At 40.8% G+C, this 25,702-nt stretch overlaps 1 protein-coding gene across 9 annotated transcripts in view; it reads right to left on the bottom strand.

Moving 5' to 3' along the window:
• The window catches only part of LOC137351668 (transcription factor 4-like), a 143,576-nt gene that overhangs the window by 46,374 nt on the left and 71,500 nt on the right, over positions 1-25,702 (bottom strand). For all 9 annotated transcript variants that reach the window (XM_068016359.1, XM_068016362.1, XM_068016361.1 and 6 more), the window contains exons 6-8: positions 21,646-21,713; positions 18,311-18,446; positions 17,323-17,372 (exon numbers count right to left, since the gene is read on the bottom strand). In XM_068016359.1, the coding sequence (XP_067872460.1) occupies positions 17,323-17,372; positions 18,311-18,446; positions 21,646-21,713 (254 nt within the window). The remainder of the gene's footprint in view (positions 1-17,322; positions 17,373-18,310; positions 18,447-21,645; positions 21,714-25,702) is intronic.

Genomic DNA, 25,702 nt, shown 5'->3' with positions numbered 1-25,702 from the left:
TTTGGACACATTGCATTCCTTGACTATATTTATTTATAATTCTGCCCATGGTGACTGAATAAATCACATCCTGTTTATATTACAAGACATTACGGGAATTTTTTCTTCAGAGAAAAACTGATTTGAATTTTACTTTGAAATCACAAATCAATGGCCTTGAACCAATGGTCATTCAATGCATTCCTGCTTGTGGGACCTTGCTGTGCACCAATTAGCTTCCACATTTGCTCACTTAAGCGAATGAACTTCAAAATTAATTCATTGGCCGTGAAACACTTGGGTAATCCTGAGGATGCAAAAGTTTCTGCCTTGATTAACTGTAGTTCACATGAATTCCCAACTATAGCCTGTCCAGATATTGATCACACACACAAAAATGGAATGGTCAGATGCATCAAAAAGGTACATTCTCGTTGCATATGCCTACATGTTTTTGCACATTAATGTATTATAGAAAACAAACCCCAAATACTTTCCAACCAGGTCAACAACACTTGACTACCAACATCCATCCAAATCCTTCTTCCCCTTCACTTCCTCTGACCCTATCCGTCCTTTTAATCTCACCTTTCACCATGTTTTAACTATCCCCCCTGACCTCCTATTCGACCACGACTGATCAGTTCTCAGTAAAAGCCGCAGCCTCATCCCCTTACGCCAGCCTTTCTCAAACTGGCGTCTGCAGATCCTTTTGGGTCAGTAGAGACTTTCCAGGGGGGTGGGGGGTGGCGCTGCAAAACAGTCAAGCAATATATGCATGAGCGATGGTCAGAAGTGGGTTTGGTGCGAGCTGGGAGCGGATTGAGGCACATGTGCAGCACAGAATGGGCTGCCTGTCTCACCTCAGAGGAGAGCGCACATGGAGGAGCACTGAGAGCAGCAGGAAGATTACCAGGCAGACCCACAGCTACCAAGGCTGGTGGTGGGTGCCAGGTGAGTTCAACCTCGCTCAAGAGAGGGGTTTAAAAAAAAAAAATTAGATACTTAAGATCAAAAGTAAGGGTGGCACAATGTTTCCCCAGCTGTTATGAATATTATATTGTATTATAATTTAGGTTTGGGGGGGCGGGGGCGTCCATCATTACTAACCCTTCAACCAAAAACATGAGAACCATTGTCTTAAACCCCCATCTCAATGAAATTCAAACTTGGCAGGAGGCTGAGCTCTTGTCCAGTCACCTTCGCACCCAATTCTTTGGCTAGGAGTATCCCTTGCCCCATAGAGTGGGCCCTTTCTCCAGTCTTCAGAATTCTCGCTTCACCTGGATTCCTCCTTCTGGCCTCTTACCGCCTCGATCTTTTCATTGGGAACTGCTGGCGTGACACTGGCTGTCTCAACTTTTCGACTCCACTCACTCCTCTAACCTACCTCCCTCTGAACCTGCAGCACTCCATTCTCTCAGTTCCAACCCAACACTGTCGACAAGGGTGGTGGTGTTGTTTGGTTAACTGACCTCTATCTGCAGAGCTGAATGCCAACTCTCTGACACCTCCCCCTGGACAGTGACCCCATAACCAAAAATCAAGCCATCAATTCCAATACTGTCACTTCAACTCTTTGAGATCCTCCCTCCACAGTCTCCAACTTCCTGGTACCCAACCCCGCAGTCTACTTTCACCTCCTTCTCAAGATCCGCAAACAGGACTGCCCTGGTAGTACAATTGTTTCAGCCTGTTCCTGTCCCACAGAACTGATTTCTTCCTATCTTGATTATTATTTCTCCCCTTAGTCAGTCTCTCCCCACCTACGTTCAGGACTCTTCCGATGCCCTCCACCATTTTAACAGTTTCTAGTTTGCTAGTTTTAACAGTTTCCTTTTCATTATGGAGGTGCAATCCTTCTGCAACTCCACACCCTACCCGGACACCGAGGGCCGTCCCTTTCTTATTTGACAAGCAGTCCTCATCCACGACCATCCTCCTCTGTCTGAACTTGTTCTGACACTGAATGACTGCTCCCTTGACTCCACTCACTTTCTCCAAATGTTGCTATGGGAACCTATACTGATCCCAGCTATGCCTGTCTTCTTGTGAGTAATGGGGAACATTCTTTGTTCTAGTCTTACTCAGGTCTGCTCCCTCTCCACTTTGCCAGTACATTGATGACTGTTTACATCTCTTCTGAACCCATGAAGAGGAAAAGAGAGATTGGAGTTCAGGAAAAGGCCATTAAAAGGCAAATTGTATTCTAGATTTCATATATAGGACTTTGAATGCAAAAGCAAGATGACAATGTTCAATTTGTACAAGACTATTAGTTAGATCACAGCTGAACTACTGCATGCAGTTCCAGGTACCCCATTATAGGATATATGTCTGAGTAAAGTATACAACTCAATTCACTGATATGATGCAAGGGTTGAGAGGTTATCATTATTAAGAACAGCTTAAAAAATTGGGACCTTTTCCAAATGAACTGGAGAAGGCAAAGGGAGGAGTGATAGTTTTCAAATCTACAAATGTTTTTTTCAGAAGGTACAAACTGATGGATTGCTACCATTGATTAGGGAACTAGTAAGTAGGGGCACAGACTCCAGATTGTAAGAATTAATGAAGTTAGAAGATTTTGTTTCCCCCTCCAAAGGCAGCCATTAGAAAACTGAATGTCTTCTCACAAAATGGCTACTGAGGCAAACAACATAAACTAAGGGAACTGGATAAACATTTGAAAATTAGTGAAGGATAAAGAGAACGGCCGGCAAATGACATCTTTCTATAATCTTCAGCTATTCTTAAGTTAGCACCAACACAGGCATGATGGGTCAAATGCTACAAAAAGTAGTTTTCAAAAGAAACATTTTGCAAAAAATGAAAAAGTAAAATATCAACTATGAATGGCACCTTTACAGACAGGCATTTTAAGAGTTTCTTTGATTACAATTCTATTTTTTTCAACGATTAAAAATGTGCAATTACATTTAAGATTACAGCAATTAGGTTGCTACCTCGAGACCGGACAAGAACTAATGTAATGCCTTTAATGTAATAAACCATCCCAAAGCACTTCACAGGAGCATAAAATTTATAATTTGACACCAAGCCACATAAGGAGATATTAGGGTAGATGACCAAAGGCTTGATCAAAGTAGTAGGTTCTAGGGAGTGTCAAAGGAGGAGAGAGAGAGAGAGAGAGGAGGAGAGGTTTAGGGAGGAAACTCCAGATCTTTGGGCTTTGGCAGCTGAAGGCACAGCCATTAATAGTGGAGCGATTAAAATTAGGGATGCTCAAGAGGCCAGAATTAGAGAAGCGCTGATATCAGAGGATTGTAGGGCTGAAGGAGATTACAGAGATAGGCCATGAAGAGATTTGAAAACAAGGAAGAGAACTCTAAAAACCAAGGCAGCAGTTAATTGGGTGCCAACGTAGGTCAGTGAGAAAAGGGGATATGTGAACTGGACTTGGTGCGAGCTAGGACACGGGCAGAAGCTTGAATGAGCTTAGGTTTATGCAGGGCAAAATGTGGGAGGCCAGCCAGGAGTGTGATGGAATAGTCAAGTCTAGAGGTAACAAAGGCTTGGATGAGCTGAGGCAGGAACAGAGTAGGGCAATGTTAAGGAGGCAAAAATAGGCAGTCTTGGCGGTGATGCAGGTATGTGGTCAAAAGCTGATCTCGGGGTCAAATATGACACCAAGGTTGCAAACAGTCTTGTCCAGTCTCACCCAGTTGCCAGGGAGAAGGATGGAAATCGATTGCTCGGAACGAATTTTGTGATGGGCACTGAAGACAAGTACCACTGATTTTCCCAATATTCAGTTGGAGGAAATTTCTGCTCATCCAGTATTGGATGTTGAATAAGCAGTCTGACAATTTAGAGACAGTGGAGGTGTCCAGAGAGGTGGTGCTAAGGTACAGCATACATCTGAAAACTGATGCTGTGTTTTCAGATGATATCACGAGGGGCAGCATGGAGATGAGAAATAGGAAGGGGCCAAGGACAGATATTTGGGGGACACCAGAGGCAACTGTGCAGGAGTTCCCTGGCTACGATAAGATAGATAAGACACAGACTACAATTTAAAAGTAGTTTTACTTTTTGTAATCTAGAAAAGCGCAATGCCAACACAATTCCATTCCCAAGCACCAAAGTTCTTCAGTTTGGATGAACAAATGTTCATTTAAAAAAAAATGCCAGCATTCATAAAATGCTTCGATGTTGCAGGCAACAAAGCATAATCAGAAGTCAGATGCAAAATCTTTTTCTACCACAATACACCTTTTCTAAACTGAAGTGTCTAAGTGTTTCCATTTACTGCAGGGTAAAATGGAACAGGTTACTGCATTGACTATGAATTTAGCAAAATTGCGTTTTTTTATAATCTGATTAAATGGCAAGCATCAGGAAGGGAATTGAATGATGCACATCGAATAACTCTGCCATCTGTCCATTTCTGGCATCTTCCCAGCTTTAAACACAGCTGCGCAGGAGGTATGCATGCATCAGATTCTAAATAAACCTGATGAGACTAGCAAATCTTCATCTAGCAACTCAACAGCAAAATCTGTAAAGGCTTCAATTAAAAGGTGCTCTATGATTTTTTTCCTCTATAAATTCTAGCTTTTGCTTTGCAACAGAGGCATCAAACTAGTAAACTAGAGACTTAGTTGCAACTAGAACATAGAGTTTAGAAATCGACAGAAAATCCCATGCACACTACGGAGAAACCCATGCCTACTGTACAAATGCATTTCGACTGATTCTCCCTGGTCCTACAAGCATGTCTATCTTGTAAAGGTTACTTTCCAAATTCCATGAAAAAAACTTACATCCCAATCGAGCACAAGATGATTCTGAACAAAAAAAAAAAAATTTACAATAAAAAAACCTTATGGCAGGAGAAGAACGTCTACACTTTGATATTTCAAGCTTCATTTACTAGATTCAGATCGTTCTTAAAAAAGGAGGGCAAGGTTTCTCACATGGTTATTGATCACAGTTTTGAACAGGTATTGGGGCCAATTCATACACTTTCAATTATCCAAATGTACATGGGTTTAAAGCAGCAGAGACATGTAATTGCATTATCCATCTACATAATAGATGAAAAATACAAAACACAAATAATCCATGAATGATATGGAAAAAGCTAAGCACGGGTTCAAAAGGAGATCTAGGGTTGAGATGACGTTCAACTTGTCCAACCCGAGGTATAGAAGACAGTAAGTGGCACAGAGGGGGGAGGATCTGGAACAGTACTTTAAGGTGCACAAGTGGGACAATGGGGATAAGAGTTCAAATTTTATTTTCACGGGATGTGGGCGACGCTGGCAAGGCCAGAATTTATTGCCCATCCCTAATTATCGTTGAGGTGGTGGTGAGATGCCTTCTTGAATCACTGCAGTCTGGATGGTGAAGGTACTCCCACAGTGCTGTTAGGGAGAGTGTTCCAAGATTTTTGACCCAGCAATGATAAAGGAACGCAATACATTTTCAAATCAGGATGGTGTGCGACTTGGAGGGGAACTTGCAGGTGATGGTGTTCCTATGCGACTGGTGCCCTTGTCCTTCTAGATGGTGGAGAGTTTGGGAGGTGCTGTTCAAGAAGCCTTGGCAAATTGCTGCAATACATCTCGCAGATGGTACACACTGCAGACAGTGCCCCAGTGGAGGGAAGTGAATGTTTAAGGTGGTTGATAACTTCAAATTTACCTATTAAAAATGCACATTGCAAAATGCTACTTGTTACAAATGTACCAGTTATCTGTGCCACAGCAAGCAGAAAAGAATCCAATTGAACAAGAAAATAGGAAAAGCTAAAAATGTGACTGGAGCTTTAAAGATGGATACACAAATACGAAATGAAAAATGGTGACTTAGTTGGTTTTTTCTTTAGCAGACTGGAAAGTATCGCACGAATCTACTCATGGATAAAATTGGTACTTGTGGGGCTGAGCAACCAGTTTCATATCAGATTTAATTATAGTTTTTTAAACTAGGGTCCATGTGGTCATCACATTTATGTTCATACTATCTGAATTCTGCATTCTATTTTTAGTTCTATTTATCGACTTAATAACACATTTCTAACATGACCATTTTGTAGATAGTGACCATAATGGTTAGATTTAGCATCATTATGGAAAAGGACAAAGACAGAACAGGAGTAAATGCTCTAAATTGGGGGAAGGCAAATTTAACAAAGCGAAAAGGTGATCTGGCAAAAGTGGACTGGATACAGCTACTTGAAGGAAATTAAGTGGCAAACCAGTGCAAGGCATTCAAAAGAGAGAGATTCTACTGGCACAGTGTATACATGTCCCCACAAAGAAAAAGGGTGGTACTGCCAAATCTAGAAGCATGCAGGGGTAAGGTAAAGCAGAAAAAGAAAGCCGATGACAGTCACAAAAAAACTTAATACTTTAGAAAGCCTCCAGTAGTATAAAAAGTGCAGGGGCGAAGTAAAAAAATAAATTAGGAAAGCAAAGAAAAGACATGAAAAAACATTGTCAAGTTCTTTCTTTCTTTTGGGCCTCCTTATCTCGAGAGACAATGGATACGCGCCTGGAGGTGGTCAGTGGTTTGTGAAGCAGCGCCTGGAGTGGCTATGAAGGCCAATTCTGGAGTGACAGGCTCTTCCACAGGTGCTGCAGAGAAATTTGTTTGTCGGGGCTGTTGCACAGTTGGCTCTCCCCTTGCGCCTCTGTCTTTTTTCCTGCCAACTACTAAGTCTCTTCGACTCTCCACAATTTAGCCCTGTCTTTATGGCTGCCCGCCAGCTCTGGCGAATGCTGGCAACTGACTCCCACGACTTGTGATCAATGTCACACGATTTCATGTCGCGTTTGCAGACGTCTTTATAGCGGAGACATGGACGGCCGGTGGGTCTGATACCAGTGGCGAGCTCGCTGTACAATGTGTCTTTGGGGATCCTGCCATCTTCCATGCGGCTCACATGGCCAAGCCATCTCAAGCGCCACTGACTCAGTAGTGTGTATAAGCTGGGGGTATTGGCCGCTTCAAGGACTTCTGTGTTGGAGATATAGTCCTGCCACCTGATGCCAAGTATTCTCCGAAGGCAGCGAAGATGGAATGAATTGAGACGTCGCTCTTGGCTGGCATACGTTGTCCAGGCCTCGCTGCCGTAGAGCAAGGTACTGAGGACACAGGCCTGATACACTCGGACTTTTGTGTTCCGTGTCAGTGCGCCATTTTCCCACACTCTCTTGGCCAGTCAAGTAACATCAAGGAAAACCCCCAATTTCTTTTTAAAATCAGACATTAAGAGCAACAGGATAACTAAGGAAAGGGGAGGGCCTATCAGAGATGTACAAGGCAACATATCAGTGGATGCAGAAGGTGTGGGCAGGGTTCTTAATGAATACTTCGTCTCTGACTTCACAAAGGAGAGGGATGATGCAGATACTGTAGTTAAAGAGGAGGAATGTGAACTATTAGAGACGATTAGTTTGAGGGCGGAAATACTCGAGGGTCTGACATCCTTGAAAGTAGAGAAATCGCCAGGGCTGGACGGATTGTATCCCAGGCTGTTAAAGGAAGCCAGGGAGGAAATTGCAGATGCTCTGAGGATCATTTTCAAATCCTCACTAGATACAGGCGAGGTACCAGAGGACTGGAGGTCTGCGAACATTATACCATTGTTTAAAATGGGTACGAGGAATAGGCCAAATAATTATAGCCCGCTCAATCTGACCTCGGTGGAGGGCAAATTATTAGAATCAATTCTGAGAATTAGGATGAACTGTCACTTAGAAAGGCATGGATTAATCAATGATAGCATGGATTTGTTAAGGGAATGTCTTGTCTTACTAACTTAATTGTATTTTTTGAGGAAGTAACAAGGAGAAATGATGAGGGTAGTGCAGTGGATGTTGTCTACATGGATTTTAGTAAGACATTTGACAAGGTCCAAAATGGCAGACTGGTCAGAAAAGTAAAAGCCCATGGGATTCAGGGGAATGTGGTGAATTGGATCCAAAATTGACTCTAACATGAAACAAAGGGCAATGGTCGACAGATGTTTTTGTGAATGGAAAGTATTTTCCCGTGGCATTCCACAGGGCTGAGTGTTGGGCCCCTTGCTGTTTGTGGTTTATATTAATGATTTGGACTTATATGTGGGAGGCATGATTGGGAAATTTGCAGATGTCACAAAAATTGGCCATGTAGTTGATACTGGAGTCTACAGCTATCCTCTTCACTATGATAGCAACGGTTTGGTAGAGTGGACGGAAAAGGGGCAAATGGAATTCAATCCGGAGAAGTGTGAGGTAATGCATTTGGGGAGGGCAAACAAAGCAAGGGAATACACATGAAAACAGGAGGATACTGAGATGGGTAGAGGAAGTGAGATACCTTGGAGTGCATGTCCACAGGTCCTTGAAGATAGCAGGCCAGGAAGATAAAGTGGTGAAGAAGGCATATGGAATGCTTTCCTTTATTGGCTGAGGTATAGAAAACAAAAGCAGGGATGTAATGCTGGAACTGCATAAAAACGCTGGTTGGCCACAGCTGGAGTATTGCGTACAGTTCTGGTCACCATGTTACTCGAAGGACCTAATTACTCTGGAGAGTACAGAGGAGATTTACAAGAATGTTGCCAGGGCTTGAAAGTTGTAGCTATGAGGAAAGATTGGATAGGCTAGGGTCGTTTTCCTTAGAACAGAAGAGGCTGAGGGGTGACTTAATTTTGTACACCTCAATTATGAGGAGCCTAGAGTAGACAGGAAGGACCTGATTCCCCTAGTGGAGAGGTCAATTCCTAGGGGGCACAGATTTAAGGTGACTGGTAGAAGGATTAGAGCAGACATGAGGAAAATCTTTTTCACCTAGAGGGTGATAAGCGTCTGGAATTCATTGCCCAGATTGGTGGTGGAGGCAGAAACCCTCAATTCATTTAAAAGATACCTGGACCTGCACCTGAAGTGCTGTAACTTGCAAGGCTACAGACCAGGTGCTGGAACGTGGGATTAGAATGGGCGGCTAGTTTATTCAGCCAACACAAACACAATGGGCTGAATGGCCTCTTTCTGTGCCGTAACATTTCTATGGTTTCGCTTGCTTTATCAAAATATCAAAAATCTTGTGTCTGCATTGACTTCTTGCCTATAAATCTTTACTTCCAGCTGTTGTTTTTGTCAACTTTTTCCATTATATACAAATTTTCAAGTCCAAATTTCAAACAGAACCTGCTTATGCAAACTCGTCATACTGTAACTATACTCGTGGTGGTGTTCCTGCACTTCAGTTTTGTCCCCCCAGCTTCACAACTTGTACTGCACAAAAGCACCAATGTTCCAATCAACTCTACTTGTCCGCTTTCCAAATTGCAAGGTCTGTTGTTATTCAACTATAAAAATAATAAAATCAAAAGTATTATCTAAAAATAAGCACAGAATGCATGACTTAAAAAAACAAGACCAAATTATGTTTGCCTGCTCTGGTTCAATTATTCCCCACCCTCTAACTCCACTTTACCCGATGAGTACAGTTGGCTTTGACTGGTCTCATTCAATACCACAGGAACCAAACTGTATGAACAAAAAATGTTTTCTACAGTAACAGCACTACCTTTCAGAGATCTTTGAAAACGAGTCAATATTTGCAGGGGGAACTCAAGCAGAAAAAAGTTTTAAAATGACACTTGGATAAAGTAATATGAGCAAGGTTGTAGATTACTAATAAACAAGGTAAACAACTTCATACTGATGTAAACTTTCAGCACTTTTCACTGGTTTCCAACCGCACTCAACTACACTCAGAGATATTTGAAGCTAATAGATCATAAATGTGACACTACTTTTAACACAAAAAGCCAGTGTGATGATAAATGCTCTATGTATGTGAAGCACCAGTGTGCTTCAGCTTTGCATGTCATGTTAATATACTCACCAGGGACTGATAATGAAAGATAATCTTGCTTCTATCCTACTCGATTGTGTCACTAGAGAACTGCATAAAACAATACTTGAACTGTAACTGCACGTCAGTCCACCTTAATTGTCATTTCATCCAGTTATAATGTAAACACCCAGTTGAGTTCTTACAAAAGAGACTCAGAGAAAAATAGAAACATGGTCCCTCAGGGCATCAGTGTCGCCACTTGGCTGCCGTAAACAAAGCACTCATTGAATGCTGGATCAGTTGAAATGGAACTTCTAGTGCTAAGAAGTTCAGATTGACAGAATAAAGATACAATTTATAGATGGGCTTTTACACCATGATTTGAATGCAGAATTGCAAAAAAATACAAGTTATGAGTGAAAACTAATTTCTCTCATTCACATCCTAAAGGAATTAATTTTGTGTTAGTTTCTCAGATTAAATACACTTCAGACACAATAAACCTGCATTTCAAGTTTAGGTATGAATCACACCATCAGCACCACTTTGCTTCAAGAGTCTTAAATATATATTTCCCCTTTCTGAACACTAAATACTACAGAACTCCAAAACAAGAATTCTGTTCTCGAATCTTTAGCGAGTAATGCATGCCTAGTAACAGAACATTTAGAATCAAGCTGAACTTTAATGATAAGGAATCCTAAATCCTAAATGTTTGCATAACTGCTTGTAAGACCTCTTGGTCAATATAGTCCACACCTCTTAAGAGAACAGAGACAAGAAACAAGCAGAATGGGAAAAAGACTTGTGCTAGACACTTGGCAATTAAAGACAGTGACATATGGATTGGAGGGGAAAATCAAAATCAACGTTGCACTGACTAAAGATACAAGTGTACATCACAGTATACTATTCTAATATACAAGCGAAGGACCACAAATATTTCCCTTTACAATATTTTAGCAGGATTAACAAATTCCTTAAACACAATGCAATCCGTTGAATGATGGAAGTATTTTAGGAACATTTCCTAGTGGCACAGACTGTAAAATAAAACGCATGCATTAACAGGAAATATGGAAATAGGCCCCACTCTTGTAAGCGTTACATTATTTGGGAGGGGTAGGGAAGGTGGGGAAAGAAAGATGGCCTCATTTGGATCCACTGGAGGAGTTCTATTGTACTTTATGCACAAATTGTGGTGCTTTTCATCTCTTTGCACCCCAAGCCAGAGCTACTGATAAAGGCACCATTGCATTAATGCAATGGAATAGCACAAAGTAACCCTTCAAATTAAACTCTGCAAGGTTTAATCTGTCTAGATATAACCAATATTGAGGAAACAGTGCTTCACATGGTAAACTAAAAGCCTGCAATTATTATTTATGATAGTATTGACTACTTCATTTTTCAGAGGATCACCACCTTGGGATGGAAAGCAATGAGTCTGAAGAAAAATGTTAAGTGGGACAAGACAAATTAAAAGATAAACTCGAGCTGCCAACAACTTCTACTTAATACACAACGTGCTCCATTATCTAGCGTTGAGCACAAATTCTATTATTCATTCTAATTGCAGTAGCAGCAAATTGCTTCAGAAAAATTGCTAGTTTTTCTTTACTTTTTCCAACAGTCTGGTTTCTACGTGGGTATTTCATTGGTATTTATTTTGGAGTGCAGATGGCAAAAATCAATAAAAAAGCAGCATACTTCTCTTAAATAAAACCTGGAGAGTATTCGACTAACATTTAGTTATCCCATAAACACGGTCAACCAATAGTAAGCACCACAAACCTAATGACAAAAGACAGTCACTTCAAAAGTTGACATACCAAATGGAAAATGACTACTTTCAACTATGTAGATGAAATTAAACCAATCTAAAAACAAGACACAATTTCAACATTTTAAGTGTTTTCCTTGCAGAAACATGTTAATTTGTCATCTGCGATATAAAGTTAGATATGCTAATTTTTAAACTCAAGTCCAATGAAAAGTTGAATGCTAACATATTTGGGTATGGTCGTCTCTTACCCCTCATGTCACTAGAAAAAGCGAAAGGAAAGGCTAATCCTCTGACAGGCAATTCCTCTTTCAGTCTTGGTATCTTTTTGCTCTTTTGATACTGTGCTCAGTACTTCTGGAAGCTTCACTTTTTTTTCCCTTCTAAACAGTAATGATGCGTTCATACATTTATAGGGGAGGCGGTGGTGGCATTGTGGTAATGGCACTGGACTAGTAATCCAGAGCTCAGGTTAATGCTCTGGGGACATGGGTTCAAATCCCACCAGGGCAGATGGGTGAAATCCGAATTCCATTAATAAATCCGGAATTTAAAAAAGCATGGTCTAATGGTAACCATTGTCGACTGTTGTTAAAAATCCATCTGGTTCACGCATGTCCTTTAGGGAACGAAATCTGCTGTCTTTACCTGGTCTGGCCTATATGCGACTCCAGACCCACAGCAATGTGGTTGACTCTTAAATGCCCTCTGAAACGGCCTAGCAAGCCGCTCTGTTCAAGGGCAATCCAGGATGGGCAATAAATACTGGTCTTGCCAGTGACGCCCACATCCCTCAAAAAAAAAATCATCCTTCAGCTTTTCCTTCTTCCGACAAACGAGCTTGGTTTTACCCAATTATTACTTCCAGCTGCACTTCATCTTCTGTTTTTTTTTTCCCTACATCAGCTTGCTCCTGTCTATACCTGCACAGCATTGAAATCAAAATTCATTCTTTCCCCTAATTGCAAAATTAAGGAACTCTTTCAAGTTTTTCCTCCTTCCTACAACCTTTAGGCTTCTGAAACCAGTGGTCACCTAATCACTACTTTTGTAGTCTTTTTAAAAATGTCCCGCTCCACAGCCCTCGATTCTTCACCATGGCTTCTCATTTAAAACAAATATAGTCTTCTTCAGTATCAGAAAGCAAGCAAGACTTGCATTTATATAGCACCTTTCATGACCACCAGATGTCTCAAAACACTTTACAGCCAATGAAGTACTTCTGAAGTGTAGTCACTGTTGTAATGTAGGAAACACAGCAGCCAATTCGTACATAACAAGCTCCCACAAACACCAATATGATAATGACCAAATAATCTGTTTTGGTGATATCGATTGAGGGATAAATATTGGCCAGGTCCAGGATAACTCAAACAAAAGCAAAATTACTGCAGATACTGGAAGTCTGAAATAAAAATGCGGCACAGTGGTGCAGTGGTTAGCACTGCAGCCTCACAGCTCCAGGGACCCGGGTTCGATTCCGGGTACTGCCTGTGTGGAGTTTGCAAGTTCTCCCTGTGTCTGCGTGGGTTTTCTCCGGGTGCTCCGGTTTCCTCCCACAAGCCAAAAGACTTGCAGGTTGATAGGTAAATTGGCCATTATAAATTGTCACGAGTATAGGTAGGTGGTAGGGAAATATAGGGACAGGTAGGGATGTTTGGTAGGAATATGGGATTAGTGTAGGATTAGTATAAATGGGTGGTTGATGTTCGGCACAGACTCGGTGGGCCGAAGGGCCTGTTTCAGTGCTGTATCTCTAATCTAATCTAAAAAATGCTGGAAATTCTCAGGTCAGGCAGCAGCTGTGGAGATAGAAACATAGTTAACGTTTCAGGTCCATAACCTTTCATCAGAACTGGGAGGGTTAGAAATGTAGGTCAAATGGGAGAGGGTGGAAAAAACAAAAAAAAGGGAAGGTCTGTGATAGGGCTGAAGACATCAAATGACAAAAACAGTTGGTGGTGCAGAGATAAAGGGAGTGGTAATAAGACAAGTAAAGGTTGATTGGCATCCTTCCATCTACGAAAGATGATGGACATGCAGCAAACAATTTATCTAGGTGGGGTATCTTCACTTGGTGCACCTTTGCTGATGGCTGTGAAGGCTGATCCTGGACAGGCAGATTCTGCGACAAGTGCTGCACGTGAAGCTGCCAAGTGACGCTATGAGTTGTTCTTTTTGACGTTGACACCTGTTGCCAAGCTGCTGTAGCAACTGGTTGTCATGGTAGTGGACTGGTGTGCACAGGAAGTGTCGCTATTTCTCTCCTTCACCAGCTAGCGACTCCCAGGGGTGACAGTTGACATTTAGGGCTTTCAGGTCACACTTGCAAGCATCCTTGAAGCGAAGCTTTGGACACCCCACTGGTCGTCTGGCTCCGGCTACCTCAGCTGGTCTTCGGGTATGCGACTGTCTTCCATCCTGCGGACCTGTCCGATCAACCGGAGCCACTTCTTTTTGGATTAGTGCCAACACACTTGGGAACTCTGCCTTCGAGAGGACTACTGCATTTGTGATTTTGTCCTGCCAGGATATACCCATATTGGGCTGCAGACAACAAAAATGGAAATTATTGAGCTTCTTTTCCTGGTAGCTGTATGTAGCCCATGTTTCACAGCCATACAGCAAGGTGCTAAGAACACAAGCCTTATAGACCATCAGCTTGGTTTTAAAAGTCAGCTTGGTGTTATTCCATGCGCGTTTCACAAGTTGGCCAAAGGTGGTAGCTGCTTTCCCCATGTGTATCAAGCTTTGCATTAAGAGACAGATTGTCACTGTGGACTTTGGGTGGCTTGAAGAGCGAGTATATGCTAACCACTTCCAGTAGGGTGTTATTTAGTGTGATCAGAGGCGGAGATGGAATACCTTGTCCCATGACCACCGTTTTCTTGATGCTTATAGTCAAGGAGAACAAGATACAGGCATGGGAGAGACTGTCCAATATTCTTTGTAGTTGAGTTTCCATGTGAGCGACTACCGCAGCATCATCAGCGCAGAGGAGTTCTCGGATCAGGATGTGATGTGTTTTGGTCTTCGTTTTCAGCCTTGATAGATCATAGAGCATACCGTCTGACTGTAGACGCCTTCCATATGTGCAGGGAAGACAAAGTCAGGAGCATGGAGAAGATGATGCCAAACACAGTGGCAGCTAGGACACAACCTTGTTTCCCTCCATTCTTCACTGAAAATATCGGAGGTGGAGCCATCAAACTGCACAGTGCAGTCAGTGCATGTTGTCATGGAAGGAGCGGATGAGACTAAAGGAGCTTCGGTGGACAGCCAATTTTTGTCAAAATCTTGTAAAGCCCTGCTCTGCTGACAGTGTTGAATGCCTTAGTGAGATCTATGAAAGTATACTCTGTGCCCTACACTTCTGATGAAAGCAATTCTGATGAAAGATCACAGATCTGAAAGATTAACTCTGTTTCTCTCTCCAAAGAAACAAAATACGTCTTGAGGAGGTGTGAATGGCAGAACAAGAGTAAGATTGAAACATGGAAAGGAAAGAAAACAAAATGGAAGCAGAGATTCAGTCTGAAATTGTCAAACTCGATATTGATTCTGGAAGGCTGTAAAGCGCCTAATCGAAAGGTGAGGTGCTGTTCCTTGAGCTTCAACTCATTCTCATCTCACGTCTAGTTCTTTTGCTAATTACCTTAAAATGAACTGCCATGTTGGGATTTGAACTCTCATTCTTTGAATTATTAATCTTAAACCTCTGTAGTACTGTGTATAACCACTACACTACCATACCTCCGTTGATTTATAAATCTAAAATGCCTGTTGTAATGAGGTTTGGAGATGTTCTTATCTGCCAACTTCCATTATTCAATGTGGCGGCCTCCTCCATTATGGCAATTATCGAAATTCTAATGTATGAGCAGCTCATTTTGAAATGCACAGTTTTTGTCTCGTTCAGGGCAAACTAGTTTAAACAATGTTGCTTATAATTCAACACAAAAGTAAAATGTGAGGCGGCCTAGAAACTAATTGTTGAACACTCGGCGCATTGAATTCCCAGTTTCAACAGGCCTAAGGGCATGTAAACAACAGCATATCAAAAAAAAAATCTTTACTTGTCTCCTGGGACACGTACAAATCATAATCCATTGTTGAGTCTCTGCCTCCTAAGTCAAACTGCTAATGCTGCTTTCAGCAGCAGCTAAGCTCCCAAGAGTGCATTTGAATAACCACATTTCAGGGTAGCAGAGTATTAATAAACATATACCCACATGCACATCTCAACAGAGACAGCCCCCTTTTCTCAATTCCTCAAGAATTCCCCATTATCTTCTCCCCCAACAAACCAACCTTCAGAAAGCATTCCACACTGCATTAGTATGAGCTTTTCCACTTGGCAGACAGCAACCTTTGTGGCTTCTGACCAAGGCTCCCAACGGTTAGTACTGCAGCTACAATTATCATGTAGATAATAGCCTAAAATCATTTTAAGTGAATGAATATCATTCATGCAGTCTGCCAACAAACTATTCCTACTTGATTATATAATAATGACATTTTAACACTTGGGAGAAAGAGCAAAAATGCATTCAGGATGAATGGATCTGGTTACAAACATACAAAAAAAAGAAGAGGCTTGAATGAACGGACATGTTTTTCTTAGCGACCCAAGGAATTTTGAACATTTTGCAGTTTACCTAAACAACATCTTGCACTTATATAGCACCTTTCACATAGTAAAACGTTCCAAGAAGCTTCACAGGAGTGCTCACAAAGAAAATGCGACACTGAGCCATGTAAAATATTAGGGGAGATGACCAAAAGCTTGGTCAAAGAGATAGGTTTTAAGAAGCTTCTTAAAAAGGAGCAGAGAGAGGAAGAGAGGTGGAGAGATTTAGGGAGGGAATGCCAGAGCACCAATGGTGGAACAAATGAGTAAAAACAGGAACACGCAAGAGACCAGAATTAGAGGAGACAGATATCTTTTGGGGGGGTGGGGGGTTTAAGGGCTGGAGGTGATTATAGAGATAGCGAGAGGCAAGTCCTTGGAGGGATTTGAGAACAGGGATGAGGATTTTAAAACTGAGGTGTTACTTAATCTGGGGCCAATGAATGTCAGTGAGCATAGGGCAACAGGTGAACGGGATTTAGTGCGTGTTAGAATATGGGCAGCAGAGTTTTGGATAAAATCAAGTTTCTGGAGAATGAAAGATGGGAGGTAGCCAGGAGTGTGTTGGAATAGTCAAATCTAAAGGCAACAAAAGGCATGGATAATGATTTCAGCAGCAGATAAGCTGAGGCAGGGGTGTAGTCGGGTGATATTACGGAGGTGGAAATAAGTGGTCTTGGTGATGGCACGGTTATGTGGTTGGAAGCTCATCTCAGGATCAAATGACATGACTAGAAAAGTCTGTTTCAGCCTCAAGACAGTTGCCAATGATAGGCATTGAATCTGTGGCTAGGAAACAGTTTGTGACAGGGACTGAAGACAATATTTAGTTAGAGAAAATTTCTGCTCGTCCAGTATCAGACATTGGACAAGCAGTCTGACAATTTAGAGACACCGGAAGAGTTGAGAGGGATGATGGCAAGGTAGAGCTGGATGTTGTCAGCATACGTGTAGAAACTGTTTTCATAGTACAAAGTTGCCATTAACAGTTAAGACATCACTGTCAGGTGCACACAGCAAATTCTCTTGCTTGTGAATTAGCCCAAGATACTTTCAGCTAACTATTTTATTAAAGAATTATAATGTTGTCAAGAAACAAAATACTTACCGAAGATGGAAGGCCAGGAGGTACCTTTCGTACTTTCTTGGGCTGGGTTTCTAGGGAGGGAAAATATGGATTAGCATGTAAAATTATAACGCTAAGCTAATAAAATGAAGTTTAGATTTTGAAGGGAATGAAAATGAATTCTCAATGCCATGTATGAAATTAAGATGAACGCGAGATTGAGAGCAAGAAAGCGAGACAGCAAGAGTGAGCATACAGGGAGAGGGAGAGGGAAAAACTGACAGCTGTGGAGCATGCATCAGTGGACCCAGAGAGGAGGGGAAAAAAGCAAATCAAACTAGTGTAATCAGAAACATTCAAAAAAAGTTTTCTGCTAATTGCAGAGTAATGACATATCACAATCCAGAAAATGTGCTTTTTCTTGTAAAAATATTTGAGGAAAACAAAACCAAGGATGAAGAGAAATTTAAAAATCTAATGAGAATTACCCAAATGATAAGCTAATAACACCAGGAAAACTGCATCATATAATACAAAGCAACACTATGTGGATACTAGGCCGATTCCTGGGATGGCAGGATTGACGCATGAGGAGAGATTGGGTCGACTAGGCCTATATTCACTAGAGTTTAGAAGAATGAGAGGGGATCTCATAGAAACTTATAAAATTCTAATAGGACTAGACAGGCTAGATGCAGGGAGGATGTTCCCAATGGCTGGGGAGTCCAGAACCAGGGGTCACAGTCTCAGGATAGGAGGTATGCCATTTAGAACAGAAATGAGGAGAAATTTCTTCACTCAGAGGGTGGTGAACCTGTGGAATTCTCTACCGCAGAAGGCAGTGGAGGCCAAGTCATTAAATATATTCAAGGAGATAGATATATTTCTTAATGCCAAAGGGATCAAGGGATATGGGGAGAAAGCGGGAACAGGGTACTGAATTAGATGATCAGCCATGATCTTTTTTTGAATGGCGGAGAAGGCCTGAATGGCCTACTCCTGCTCTTATTTTCTATGTTTCTATGTTTACCTAGATTACTTGCTTCTTGCACTGGTCGTCTTCGAGGATTGCTGGCATAGGGGTAATACTGTGAGCCTGGTTTGACTCCAGTTGGCGATATTGCTCCTGAATTGGCCATTCCCATTTCAGAGTTCAGAAAACTTCCCTGCATCAGAAAATAAATGCATTCACAATTTGAGACCATGAGTTTACTACAGCACACTTAAAACTACTTTTTAAAATATTTTTACAACCGTTGTAATAATTAATCTTATTTCTCTTTTGTTTTCCAATAACTTTAAAGTTAACACTGAAATGAATTTCATAAATGCGCAACTCCATCAAGGTTATATGACTTCAGTCAATGCAGTTAACTGTAAAATAAAAAGCCATGAAGATTTTCATATAGATCTTAACAATTGAAATTAATAGACTTTGATGGTGGAAGTATATAGTTGAATAGCCAATAGACCACATTGCAATGATTATATTTGCTCTTCAAGCCAACCAGAGCATTGATGAGTGAATTGCAGGGTGCAGTTATTTGCTTCCCAGTGACCTGGTGAAACAGCATGTGTTACACTTAGCTGCTCATTCAGAAAGCCGATGTGAAACATAAGCGCCTAACGCACTTTCCAAAGGTCAATTTTAAGGCATCTTTGTACAATAGGCATCACAAGTGATTGGTGAATTCTGATCGAAAATGGTTTTGGGGGGGGGGGGGGGGCGGTGCGGGAATTCAGTATCTTATTAAATGCAGACTTGCAAACACAAAGACTTCTTCATTCCCTTGCTAGCTCAAACTTTCAAATGTAACCAAATATTTTATAATACCCAATAGAAATTATTCACGAAAAATAAGTACTTCTTTTAGTACATTTCTTGAAACTCTACAAATGTCATATTATGAAAATAAAATGCCTGTCTACACCAATGATACTTTGATCTACAAGTCTCAATCAATTTGGCCATTCTAATATTGCATTTTTTTCCCCCAGACTTAAGATGCAGTAATCAAATCCTGAGCAATTATATGGGATGTGTTTTGTTGGAACATCTATATAGTTACAGCACAACAGATTGATAATTAAAAATATATGAAAAACCGAGGAATGTAACAACTAAACTGACTTGAAAACTGTACATCTCAGTTGAACAGGCTGCATGAAAAAGGTAACTGCACTTTCTTCCTGTATTGCGTGGAGTCTAATTTACTTAGAATGAAAGTTCATGTTGGTCATTTGATGCATACTGGAAAAAAATATTTTCCATTTCCTCCAACAATAACTGTATGTAACATTTGGCTGCAACTGCAGAAAATGGCAGCCACCCCACACAGGAGCCGCGCCGCTGCGATTACGCAGTGGGTGGCCACTTAACATACGCACGGCGGCTGCCCTCCCCAGTCACGTGGCAGGGGCATCATTGGCTACGTCGTTCACAGCATCACCTGATGCCCAAGTAGGTACTGGCACCATTTTTTTAAAAAAGCTGCCAGCCCTGCAAACAGTTTAAAGTAAATTAGATATATTTTATTTTATTTATTTTTTTATTTAGAGATGCAGCACTGAAACAGGCCCTTCGGCCCACCGAGTCTGTGCCGACCATCAGCCACCCATTTATACTAATCCTACACTAATTCCATATTCCTACCACATCCCCACTTTCCCTCAATTCTCCTACCACCTACCTATACTAGGGGCAATTTATAATGGCCAATTTACCTATCAACCTGCAAGTCTTTGGCATGTGGGAGGAAACCCACGCAGACACAGGGAGAACTTACAAACTCCACACAGGCAGTACCCAGAATTGAACCTGGGTCGCTGGAGCTGTGAGGCTGCAGTGCTAACCACTGCACCACCCCTGTGGATGTAAATGGTCAGTTGGCTTAACTGTACTCAAATTAATGGTAAAATCTTTTGTAGTTAAATATAAATACTTGCAATTGTTACAAAAGGAAAGCAATACTCCAGCTTGAGTAGCTGTGACCTAATCAAAAATTACTAGTGTAAATTTGCTGAAATTACATTTTGCACCAGTGTATGCATCCAGTTGTCACTAGCTTATGAGTTGCAGATATGCAATTTTTTTTGCTGCAATATTCTTTGCACTAGATTGGACGGGAAAGTGAAGGCACATGAGTGCCACACGATGAGCTCAAGAACTGAAGGCAAGATCGCGGGGAATTAAATTTATGCAGAGAGGTATTTTAAATATGTAAAGTAGGGTCCCACTGCAGAGCGGTGGAGATGCCACCACAGAGCCTCGCTGCCGCAGAGAAGATTGGGCGCGGCACCCGGTGTCTGGCTCCATGGCGGCTGCTGCGATTTTCTTCCCCCACGCCCACAAACCCCAAGGTCGGGCCGGGAACAAAATGCATCTCATTATGTGGGCGACAGACATATTAAAATTGAAGCAATTCTGAAGAAAGTTCATTGACCCAAAACGTTAATTGTTCTCACTCCGCAGATGCTGCCTGACCTGTCAAGTATTTCCAGCATCTTCAGTTTTTATTTCAGATTTCCAGCATCCGCAGTATTTTGCTGTTGTTTTGTTAAAATGTAATCTCACTTACATCTTGTGCACATGATTTTCTCAAGCAATAACCAAATTACAGCTGTCAAAATTCTGCATATTCTGAGCTTGGCATTGCTTATAAATTGATAGTTGATGCATGATTTCAACAGCCATTTGTACTATATGATTTTTGAATGCAAAAATGAAATGGCATTTAAAAATTCAATGCTCTTTTCCATTCTCAAACCAAATACTTAAACTGGTTTCTGACTATATAGAGAGCAATGTGGAAAAACACAAGGACAAGTAAATTCAATCAATATTAGAAGAATCTGGGGACATACAGCATGCATTTTTTCATAAATACAAACAGAAAAGACAGGTTGAAAATAGTTCACATTATCCTTCCGACAGTGCTGCCTTTAGAAACTATCCAAACAAGATCACCAATCTATTGTAAAGATTATTGCAGCAAAAAAAAAATTACATCTCTGCAACTCCTAAACTAGTGACAACTTGAAACATACACTGGTGCAAAAAGTAATTTCAGCAAATTTACACTAGTAATTTTTGATTAGGTCACAGCTACTCAAGCTGGAGTGTTGCTTTCCTTTTGTAACAATTGAAAGTATTTATATTTAACTACAAAAGATTTTACCATTAATTTGAATACAGTTAAGCCAACTGACCATTTACATCCATATCAAATCTACATTAAACTGGTAACATTGTGCTAATTTAAAAAGATGGCAGATTTACAGAATAAATTACTTCACCTGCAATTGTTACATAAAGTTACTTTGGCTGAATAGAGATAACTTAAATTATATGTGCAGTCCACCTACCTGATTTAAACTTGGCATGGCTGATTCTCTTCCGAATGGTGGGAAAGGAACCCTCTCAGCATTTTTAACTGCACACAAAAAGTTAAAAAGTGACACTCAAGCATCCATTAGGCCATAAAATGCCACAGTAATAACATTTCCCACTTATGCACTCATTACACACCAGCACATGTATGGAAATTGCACACCCAGTCCCACAATCATGGGCTAAAGTTGAGCCATTTCCCCCAATGCGTGCTGGAAAGAAAGCAGAAAGTCTCTCCTTACATGCAAAAAAAGTTGTGCGGATTGAGCATTTCATGTAATACTCTTTATGCAAAACTCTAAATTTTCATAATTAACAATTTCAACATGATCAATCTACACTTACAATCTTCAGAGAACAGCCTAGATTTTCTCTAAGAGAAGTGCCACTTTTTTTTTTAAAAAAGAAACTATATCCAATTTTAATACCAGGTTTCAGAGGATAGGGTCATTGATGCACAGGGACTTCCGCTGCACTTCAGTGCAAAAAGTGGCAGCACAATTCTGGAGCCCAGCTGGTTGAGACTTCCTCAGGTAAAGCAACTCAAAGCACTTGGACTTGACACCGTGGAGTCCACCTCCAGAACAGTGTGAAGTCTAGTTTAAAAGTGCTCAGGCAGCTGACTAATCCATTTGGGCATGTTACAATCTTAAGTAGAGACACCTGCACTTCAAAGCAGTAAAAACTAGCCTGTGAAAGTGGAACTCTTACATATGCATGCACAGAGCTCAGTCCTGGCAGCAAAGGTGCAATTCACACCAGGTAATGTAGTTATTAGCATCAAATTTATACCGCAATATAATAGCTAATTTCCACACTGATTAAATAAACTGTTTTTATGGTATCACCAGCAAACAGTTAAAGGCCCTTGTGACAAAGAATGCATTTCCATTACTCTACACAAATGGACACAAGTAAGCTACAAAACAAAAACTGAACTGTCTGCTGTTCCAGCTAAATAAAAAACATATAGCTGCAGATGGATTAGACAATTATTGCCCTTAAGTGATAAGAGTGACCCAAGTGTTAAAATATCACTAGAACTGTTTTTAAGTTTTCTAATTATTCATTTTGCACAGGAAGCACTTCTGGTTTTATCTATCACAAGCTGTTAAATGGATCAAAATATCATATAACAAATTATACCAACTATGCTTGCCATCACTTTACAATGTTCCTTAAAAATTTGCATCATTCACCCTTTACATGCAGACGAACAGAGTTTCTGAAAAGCATTTTACATTTAGCTGAAACCTGAAAACGAGCAACAAGGGATCTAGAAAGCCAATTGCTCCTAGTTCTAATCAATAGCTCCTATAATGCCTGGTTTGAGTAGGGGCTAAATTTAGGTAATCAAAGTGGGATTTAAAGACACTGTAATGCGCATTTAATGCCTGCAAACACTTTCACTGCCACCCTGCTCTCAGTTCAGCTGGTAAAGCTCTCGTCTTAGTCTGAAAGTGTAGTTCAAGTCCCATTCAGGACTTGAACACAATTTAGGTCAACACTTTCATGCAGTACTGAGAGTACTGCATTGACAGAGGTGCCATCATTTAGATGAGATGTTAAACTGAGATCCCATCTGTCCGTTTCAGGTGGGAATTAAAAGATCCCATTGCAGTATTCGAAGAAAAAGGTGCTTTCTGTGCTCTGACCAATTTTTCTCCCATAACCAGCACCACTGGAACAACAGATTAACTGATTATTCATGTCTGCTGCTTGCGGGACTTGCTGCTGCTCCGCCTCCCACTGTAAATGAGACACATGCATTTACATAGTGTATTTCATGAGCTCAGGATATCCTAAAAGCAATTTACATCCAATTATTACTGTTGAAGAGTAGTCGGTGTTGTAATGCAGGAAACACAGCAATCAATTTGTGCACAGCAACGTTCCAAAAACAGCAATGTGATAATGTACAGATAATCTGTTTTTCTTTAGTGATGCTGACGGTGCAATAAATAGTGGCCAAGACAGGGGAAAGTTAGCCTGTTCTTCGAAATAATACAATGGGATCTTTTAAATCCACCTGAAAGAGTAGACAGGGCGTCACTTTCATCCTAAAAATGGCACCTCCAACAATGCAGCACTTCCTCAGCCTAGATTCTGTGCCGAAGTCTCTGGAGTGCGATTTGAACCCAAAACCTTCTGTTTCAGAAGCAAGAGTGTTATCACGAAGCCACAGCTAGTATATTCAAAAAGTAATGCACAAGTTATGAGATGATGTTTTGATAATAATTAGGCACTGCACAAATACAGAATGCTCTTTTACTTTCTGGTAATAGCTCCCAGCAGAAGAACTCAGTGAAATGTGAATCCCACTAAGTTTTCAAGTTTAAGAACTAAGCTACTTACAACCATTTTAATGCAATTTTTGCACGGAAATGCTCATTCATCGTATCGGTCTTCTGCAAAAGGCAGCTTCTCACTGTTATCTGTGCATCAGTACTAATAATCATTATAGCATTAACACCTATATTTATTTCAGCATCTCCAACACATTAAAAGAATAGCCTTTTCAACATCTTTGGATAAAAAGCAACCAAAAGGATTAAACAGGATTAAAAAAAGGTTTGTGGGAGAATTTGTATATATATACGCACACACACAAATATTTTACATCTTAAAATATAGACAGTGACATTATTTAATAAAGAATTTGGGCCATCAAGAGACTTTGACTCGATGCAAGTCCAAAAGTTTTATTTAACAGATGGCGCACTATGGTATAGCAGCCTGCAGCACCAACTATTATGACAGCAGAGGTAAGATAACTTGAAGAAAAACTGAACACCCAATCTCAGAAATCTCAAGGTGCTGCAGTCAGCTGCTGGGTCAGAATTTGCCGCTTGGCCACTTAATGCTGAGTAGCATTGGCAGGTATGGATGAAGGGGGCCATCTACAGGTGGCAGACAGCCCATGAAGAAGTAAAGCGATTACATAACTTCAACACTGCATGCACAGACCTTCCCAGAGATGAAAAATAGAAAAAAGGCACACAAAAGGAAACTAAAGTGAAATACTGCTAGAAATCAGAAATAACATAAAAAAACACTTGAAACACCGTCACTCAAAGGAAACAAACTTGCACAGGTAAAAGCAACCACACCCAATTAAAATGAGTCTAAGATAAAGCAGGTTTTTCCAGAGGAAGTAATTTTTATGATCACTGTTACAACTTATAGCCTGGTTATAACACTAATAAGTTTGCTTCGCAATAGGTTCAGTAACATGTTAGTGCAAATATTGTAATTAAAAAAGACAAAAATGGTTATATAGGAAGAGTGGAATAAACTGGTTTCCCGGAATGGAAAAAAAACCCTTTCATTTATTACAAGTTTCACACTACTGCAAGTAATTATAATTCTCTTTTAAACTCTCCAAAAGTCAATGCATCACTACAAAGATTACCTAACTGGGTAGCAATATTATTACTAATGCTTTAGAATGTATGAAATGTGACTTGCACCAGAAGTCTGATTACTATATCCGTTAAAAGATGTTTACATGCATACAGTGATGTAGCACTGAGCTTAAAGATATCTTCTTTTTAAGATGACCTTGAAACACAATGCAGCATTAAAGTACCATACATTAAATACCCACACAACCAATTGTGATTCATGCATTAGCAGCACAAGAAGATAGCAAATTTTGCTTACCATTTCAGTTAGCAAGATACTCAACCTTTATCATATAGTTATCACTGGCTCTGATTCAGTCAGTCAGTAATCTTGTGAAGCGGCTCAAGTTCAAAGTTTTTTTTTCAGGATCAGGTCTATCTATCCCTAATATGACTCCAACTGCTTGAGTTTGGGGGGGGGGGGGGGGGGGGGAGGGAAAAGAGAGCGTAAAGAGAAAGAGCGAGCACGAGAGGCACTACATTCATGACAAGTTCCTGCCTCCTACCATTTTTACTTGCCCATCTTCTGGCAAAGGAAGCCTGCCCATTCTAGAGCAGCTGAGGCCCAGTTTCAATGCTGCTGTCATTGGAACACACACACAAACAATTCCAACTGCATGGACAACTA

This window comes from Heterodontus francisci, chromosome 36, assembly GCF_036365525.1.
Source record: "Heterodontus francisci isolate sHetFra1 chromosome 36, sHetFra1.hap1, whole genome shotgun sequence".
Lineage (NCBI taxonomy): Eukaryota > Metazoa > Chordata > Chondrichthyes > Heterodontiformes > Heterodontidae > Heterodontus > Heterodontus francisci.
Note: the sequence above shows the minus strand (reverse complement) of the source record. Positions and strands in the feature narration are given on the sequence as shown.